Genomic DNA, 7884 nt, shown 5'->3' with positions numbered 1-7884 from the left:
TTCCTGCGCTGTCTTCTGTGACCCCTGGACGTCGCTGCAGATATTGGTCCGCGAGACAAACACCATCTTTCAGGCAACTCTGAACTCCAGCAGGACAACATTGGAGCCTCAGCCTCACTGGCTTCTGGGCCCTCACTTATCCTTTGGAGCACGTCGATCCTCTTTGTAACAGCAAGATCTGAGCAGGTCTTTGGCAACTCATGATCAGCAGAAGGAGGTGGGGATGGAAGAGGCGCAAGGGAAAGGGCAGAACTCTGCTGTGGATCTCTGTTACAGGATTGTCACAACAGCACCGACGCGCTTCAGTGTGGAGCGAGAAAGGTTAAAGCTCGTCCTTGGCATTAACAAGATGCTGCAGCGGACGTACTGGTATCACGTGATCTCTCAGCAGCTGGTCCTGTGACCCTCCGTGGCTGTCTGGGGGTCTGTCTCCCGAAAAATCCATGAGAGTGTAATCCTCCAGCAGGCCAGCTTCTACTGCATGGCGCCGGAGCCCCTCGCTCCCCACCAGCCCTTGTGCTCTGGCATAGCCCTGCCGACAGAAGGGAGGCAGCTTCTGACGGGTGAAGGCAAACAGGAAACAAGACTCTGTGGGGGAAAGGATCAAAACATCAGACTCAGCAGAGATACCCTGTAGAGAAAAATTCCCACAAACTCTTAGGGACTCATTCAAAACAAAAGGCAGGGAGGATGAGGGAAGATGAGTGGAGTTTCCCACACAGCACCCTGCCTGGGATGGCAACGGAGTAATCGACTTAATCCAGCAGAGCTCAGGAGATGCAGGGTGGGATCTCCAGTCTGCACTCGGAGACGAAAAGGAGCTAGATTTGAGCTTGCAGCCCTCCAGCATGTTCTTTGTACTACTGGACTGCTTCCCTCTGTTTGCCATGCGGGGTTTCCGGCAGAAGGTTCCCAGACCAGGAATGGAGAGAGCAGCGGTTCTCCAGCTCTCATGTCCCAGCAATCCCATTTCCCATGGGAAAGCAATCCCATCATAAATACATGAAAAGAGATCTCCTGCCCAATGGCACAAAGGAACGTTCAGCTAATGGAGGAGGAAGGAAAGCTGCAGCTAGAAAAGGGATTGAACCCAACCTCACACACTAAATGTGAGTGTGCCTGGGGCAGTCTCTGGTGGTAAGCAAGAGCAAATGCTATTTGGGAACATACACACAGCCCCCGCAATTTTTAACCATCTGGGAAGTGCATCAAAGAGGTGTGACTGATGGTGAGACCACCAGCTCGCGACAGGGAGATCTCAGCTGTTTGCAGCAGAGATCACTCCTGTTGCTTGTTCCTCACATCCTTCCTCTTTCTCCTACCACCTCGGCCCTGTGTTCGAATTACCTGCAAAGAAATTGCGCAGATCAGTGCCAAGGCAGTTCTCCAAAAAACGCCTCAGCGGAAGGATGTGAGCATTTGGGGCCGTCCAGTCCGTCAGAAAGTCCTCCACAATGTGATGGATGGCATCTGGGCGAGGGAGAGGCCAATCTGGGGGCCGAAGTCTCATCTCATGCTCTGCCAAGAGAACATTAAGGGAATCTCTCAGAATCAAACTGGCATTAAAAACAGCTTGGGGAGTGGAAAGCAGCTACAACAGCTGTTTCAGCTTTGGTCCTGACCTTTTAATCCCTACCTCACTTTCATTTGCAACTCCCTCTGCTAACTCTGTCCTCAGCAGCCCTGCCCTGCACAGCTGCCCCTTGTCCCTCTGCCCGCGGTACCTCCTGTGACTTCACGCCTCTTCCCCCTGGGCAGGGACTGCCACATGGGCTGAGCTGCTGTATTCAAGCTTTAGTGCTGTTACCCATCACGCTTCCTTCTGTGCAAGGCAGGCCAGGCCCTGACCCTAGGTTTCTGAAGATGAAGATTCAGCATGCTCATTTCCCAAGGAAATCTGTTCTGAGTGTGTGTGTCTGCTGGATAAAACACTCACCTTCAAACCCTTGCCTTTGGCTGCCTCTATCACTGAGTGACCTCTCAGACGCGGCCCGGGCCCAGCCACAGAGAGCAGATTTCTTTTGGCGGTAACACTGAACAGCCCAGCCTCATCTGCTGGCGCTCTGCAAAATACATGCAGGGTGCCAGCCAAGGGGAAGCAACGTTGCTCTTTTTGGGAATGGGGAGATTTCCAGCACATCTGTTTGTTCCTATTCTCAGATGTGAGATCTCCGGTACAGCCCCTCCCACTCGGTATCAGCCTGACCTATGGAAAAACTTCTTGCCAACTCACAGCTTTCTTTTTTTCAGCTCACACAGTGGTGGCAGGTGCCCCAGAGTGTGGACATGAAGGAACTGGAGGAGAAGGGTGTGCAATGCCTTCAGGTAACCCCTCTGCTTTGGCTTTTGAAGTACTTTTTGAAGATACTTTGGAAGTATCTTCAAGCCTCTCTGTTTTGCTCCTATTAGATAATTAGCAGAGAGAGGCAAGAAAGCTTACCTGTTGGGAGGTGTTTGTAGTAATAAATAACAGGGTGCAAAAAGTTGGACTGCCAGGCATGCTGTGCTTCTCCCACGGCTCGGTTGTAGTAGAAGACATCCTTGTCAGCCCCAGAGAAATTCCTCCCATACTCCATGATGATGACAAACAGCCCACTGGGAGCCTTTCTCCCTGTTTGCATTTCCAGCTCAGCCAGGACTCCAACCGGGTACTCTTCTAGGTATTCAAATGCCGTGCCATTCCTGTGAATTGCAACCACAACCTTTCCAACTTTTCCACCAGTGACAGCCAGCTGGGATCCAACATGCCCCTCAGCTGGCTGAGGCTAAAGCCAGAAATCCATCAGAAAATAGTTATTTTTGATCATTACAGATCTGGGCTGAACTTGACGCAGAGCTTATGAGGGCTGCAGACGTTGTTCCAAGACTCCATTATTTCCCTGGATTATGAGATTCTTCTCTACATTAGCACTGCTCAAGGAAAGCTTCTCCCTGAGGACAGTAAAAGGGGACTACACCTCTGAGCCTAGAGGAAAGGTCTGGGCCATTTCAGCCCTTTAACAGAGAGAAGTAATTGGGAGAATTGGGCATACTGGCAGCAGTTGTGGCAGTAGTACAGGTTTTGAGGTGACCGCCTACCTGATGGTAACGTCTTTAGGCAACAACAGAGCAATTTGTGTAGTGGCACCAAGGGAAGTAATAGTAAAGAAAAAGGAATGAAATGATGGAGGGCGGTGCTGGGAGTAATTACTCACTCACTCACTCTCTCAGGAGTATGATGTCAGCCAGGACACTGAACATCTGGTAGAGGCCCGAGGCCTCGTTCACCCGCTTGATGATGGAATTGGCCAGCTGTGTAACAGGGTAGACGGTGGATGGCCAGGGGACACCGTGGTGACGGTTTTCCAACAGGCGGTGGACTGCACGAGCTGAGACATTAAGAGAAGCAAAGATGGCTCACTGAAAAATCCAAGTTTACGCTTTTAAGAAATCTGATTGCTCTGCTGCAGTACACACGGATACTGGCAGGACACAATAAATAAGCTTTACAGCTCATCTGTGCTCAAGATCTCCCACCCCAATTGCTGGTAACTGCAGTGGAGATGCCCTCTGAAAGCTGATGCGATGCTAAGTGGTTGGTGAGGGGGCGGGGGGGTCCTCCGGGATATTTTATTACTTCTGAGCAGTCCTTTAATGATAAGGATGGGCACACACACACAAAGCTGGAAATTCTCTCTACTGCCCAAAGCCGCTGGGTTTTAACTCCACAGCACAGACCTCTCACCCACAGCCTGTCACGAGGCAGAGCATCTGGCAAGCAGAAATCTACTGTGTTACATAAATACAAGACAATGGGCAAGAGAGACAGAAGACAAAACAAAGACAGACAACCAAAAACTTCAGATATGACCCTAAGTCACTTCTCCTCCACTTCAGATGACGCAGCTGCAGCCTGGCTGCATTTTGTTGTTCCTACTGCCAGCACAAGACTAAGGGTGATCTCCTTCCAGCAGCAAGCTATCAATTGTTCCTGCGAAGGGAGGAACAATTCCCACCTCCACCCTTTCTGTACACCCCGGTACTCACTTGTATATCGGAAGCCATGGATGAAGCCCCCAGCAGATTTCCTGAAGTCAATGGAATGGCTAGCAGTGCCGAGAACAAAGAGGCCCTGAGTGCTTCTGGACTCATAGCTGGGTTTGATCTGAGGATACTTCTTTTTATTTCCTTTTCCTGGCATCATTCTAAGGGATCTGATATGCAAAAGAGAAGAGAAGGCTGTCAGGAAGGGTGGAGTGGAAAAATGAAAAGGGTTTCTGATACCACACACATATCGCAGCCATTGCAAGACACCCTTCGTGCCCTCACTGCCTTCAGGGAGATTTACTACTACAAGGAGGATCTGCTAGAAGATAAGGATGCTTATCTCAGAATACCTCTGGACAAAATCAAATTCCAGTCTGAGCCACTGACAGGGAATTTTGGAAGACAGTGAAGTTAGCAGTATCATTTTCAACTGCAGGATGTACTAGGAGAGAAACCAAGGTGGAATGAATGTTGCATCCTCAGGAAAAAAAACAGACAAAACCTTCCTGTAGCGATTTGTACCTGTACCATCCCTACTCAAAAGAAAACCAACTCAAAGACAATGTTGCCAGCCTTCTCTGTGTGACCTGGCAGGTCAGGATGCGAAGTTCTGAAGGCACAAGTTTTTCTGTGTCACTTGGGTTTCAACACTGCCATTTGCTCAGCCCTACAGCCTGTCAGTCAAAGGGCAGTGACGCAGACATTCCCCCTGGGACATGACCCTACCCACAGGTTAAATAAATAAAGGACTGTGCAGGACCAGGTAGCTCAGAGCATGTGGAGGTCCAGGCAATGCTGCCAGGAAAGGTTCTGCCCTTCCCTTTTCACCCTACTCAAGCCCTTTGCTCCAGATACCTGCCCTTTGCTCCAGATACCTGCATCCCTGGAGATCCTGGCTCTCCCTCACCTGTTGTAGATAGAGAAGTCAAACTTCCAGCCCAGGCAGCGGATGACACGGTCGTAGGGTGCGCGGGTGGCAAAATTATCCAGTTCATCCTGCGGGAGGGTGATTGAGTCGATGCCTGCACTGGTGTTCCTGTTCTCCAGGTAGAACCGAAGTGTGATGTGCAGCTTCCCTTTCTTGTCCTTGACGATAGCCAGATCTTCCAGGTCGCCCTCCAGAAGCCCATCCAGAGATTTCAGCTGGTAGGTGTCCAGCAGGCCATTGTTAATTGCTCTAGGAAAGCAAAGGAGAATGCAAGAAGGGCTAAAAGAAGGAAGAGAGGCAGGATCCATGTTTCCGTCTCAGCTGCTGAAAATGCAATGCCTTTACCAGGCACCCCACACTCCCCTCCGGAGCAAAGGTTATCCCCAGAGTCTCAGGGCTCACAGGAACAGCACAGGTAACGCAGCCTCGCTGCCCTCATGGGATGTAGTCAACCTCTCAGCTCTCTTCTGTGATTGCAAGCAAGGGAACACCTTGGGAGGCAATGCTTTTTAATGACAAAGTTTCCAAGGGGACATTTTCCTACTTCACAGAGACCCCAAAGAGTGCTCATCGAGTACCTGTGTTCAGCAACTGCGCCCTGGACTGCTTTAAACAAAGAGCCTAAAGATAGAAGGCTCCATGGACCTGCAACCTCCAGGACCATGGCAGCTCCTGCACCAGCCTGGCTCGTGGCCTGGGCAAGAAGTGATTCTCCTTGTTTGTACTCCATCTGCATTGTAAAGAGGAAGAGCAGTGGTTTCCTACCTCAGATCCCCGACGTAGTGGGTGGCCCAAGAGAGGCGCACACGGGACCGGCTCACCATGTGGATGAAATTCGTGACGCCCAGAATGTTCTCCGCTGTCTCAAAGGCCGAGTTCCCTCGACCCAAGATCAACACGGTTTGGCCAGCAAAATCCTCTGGGTTGATGGACACAGTCTCGTAACCCTCAACATATTCTGAGCCAGGAAAGTTTACCACGTTGGGGACCCATGTCCCAGTGGCGACCAACAGAGAGCTGCAAAAACAGGGATAGCTCTAGGTAATGCAGGAATTCTGGGAACAGGGCCATTGCTCCTTCCTCCTCCCACTCTGGAAGCTGGCTGTGATGTGCCCCCTGTAGCCACACTGGATCAGCTGCACAGGTCATGGTTTCAAAAGAAATCTCTCCCCAGCTTCACCTAAAGACCTGTTTCTCTCTTCCCCATCCTCAGGCCAATGAAGACAACTAGGAACATCCTTATATATAGCAAAAGTATGTGTGGATGCTGTTTCCTCCACTGTTCATGAATGAGCAAGTACTACTCATACGTACTTACTAACGACACATAGACTACTAAAGTTTCATGACATTGATTACATGTTGCGTAAAAAATTACTTTGATTTTAAATTTGTGTTGCCTTTTAGTACAGCAGAACAAAAGTAATTTTTAAGCAGGACAGAAAATGGCTTTGTTATTTTAAAATGTAACTCCTAGTCACAAAAACATGTTAACAACATCTTTACCTGTTAACACTAAAATGAAGTAATCTTTTTATCACTCACCATAAGAACTTTTACTTGAATCTTAGGGAAATTTTTGTGACTAAGACAGAAAGACCAACCAGCTGAAGCTAGCAGCACTGCCTGTTGTCCCAGCCTTGCTCATTCAGCTCTCGAGAGCAACTCGCTTGCGGTGCGTGGGTGTCCAGGATTGCATTCTGCCCCCTCCGAGCTTGCCAGCCAGCGCACCTCCAAGTGACAGCCAGCACGACCTGCTGTCGTAGAGCTGAGATTCTCAGGAGAGGTGAGAAATATACTCCATATGTTCACACGAGTAACTTCTAGGTTTTTAGGAATGTAGCTCAGTGGCGGTACGGGATACACACACATAAGTATGACAAGTGGAAGGGGAATTCAGGGTCCAGCAGCCTTGAGAGTTATTTGTCACACTTGGCTCCCTGTCCTGCAACAGCTCTACTTTTCTGTGGTTACTCCCTCCCAGTTCTCTGCCGATCCAGGGCTTCAGCTGGCTGGAGTATACTTCTAAGCCCATGTGGGTTACTGGAAGTGAGGTGTCACTGCACTGACTCACTCAAGTTTGTAATAAAGGCAGCAGTGGCTACAAGGAGGACGACCGAGTTACTTTTTTCATGGAGAGCAGTTATACAGCGATAAAACAAAAGTGATTTCAACGTTATCTATCAAGGATGGAACCCGCAGCAATGGCAATTGCAGCCAGTTTGCATCTGCCCTGTGAGCTCCTCAGCTGTCTGAGGCATAACGCTGCTCGTGAAAGGCAACGCCTTTCCAGGAGCAGTTATTCCACCCACCCATGCTGCTGATACCTGTGAAATATTTTTCCCCTGTGACGGTGGTTAAGGCTCTAAGAGACTGTGAAACCTCCATTCATGGAGATACTCATACTTCAACAGTGCAAGGCTCTGAGCTGGCCCTACTTTAGGCAGGGGGCTTAGACAAAATGACCTTTATGGTTCTCTTCCAACCTAATTTATTCTGCGATTTTGTGACTTCAAAGACGCCTGAAGAGAGTGGTGTGGCTAGCCCTGGGTTTGCTTGTTACCTGCACTTGTAGTTCTGCCTGTCCTGGTCAGTCAAGAGGAAATAGTGGCCATTCCAGGCCCGTTCATCTTTCTCCAGCGTCACGTGAATGATGGCCGTGTTGTATTGAACCCGCAGCTGCAGCAGGGAAGCAAAATCCTCCAGGTAACGCACCATCGCATCGGCGTCAGGGAAGAAGTCACGGGAGTAGCGCTGGAAAAGCAGCCGGCGGTCGTGGCTGAGGAGCGAGTTCCAGTCGTGGCGGAGGTTGAACTCGCTGTTGGATTTGCCCGTGTACCGCTTGTTGATGCTGATGAGCTTGCGGTGGCGAGGATATAGAGCGAAGAAGCTGCCAGGAGCGTGGCTGCGTTCAAAGACGATGTAATCCC

At 50.0% G+C, this 7884-nt stretch overlaps 1 protein-coding gene across 1 annotated transcript; it reads right to left on the bottom strand.

The window, feature by feature from the left end:
- Positions 1-322: 322 nt before the first annotated feature.
- FOXRED2 (FAD-dependent oxidoreductase domain containing 2) lies at positions 323-7879 on the bottom strand (the record flags this gene model as incomplete). Its single annotated transcript, XM_009867597.1, has 8 exons — positions 323-588; positions 1348-1518; positions 2441-2682; positions 3203-3368; positions 4027-4193; positions 4934-5203; positions 5720-5971; positions 7518-7879. Coding segments are annotated over 8 exons (1896 nt in total), but the record flags the coding sequence as incomplete, so codon positions are not given.
- Between the last annotated feature and the right edge of the window lie 5 nt (positions 7880-7884).

The sequence above is a fragment of the Apaloderma vittatum genome, unplaced genomic scaffold, assembly GCF_000703405.1.
Source record: "Apaloderma vittatum isolate BGI_N311 unplaced genomic scaffold, ASM70340v1 scaffold22814, whole genome shotgun sequence".
Classification (NCBI taxonomy): Eukaryota; Metazoa; Chordata; class Aves; order Trogoniformes; family Trogonidae; genus Apaloderma; species Apaloderma vittatum.
The sequence above is the reverse complement of the archived record's forward strand: the minus strand, read 5'-3'. Positions and strand labels throughout refer to the sequence as shown.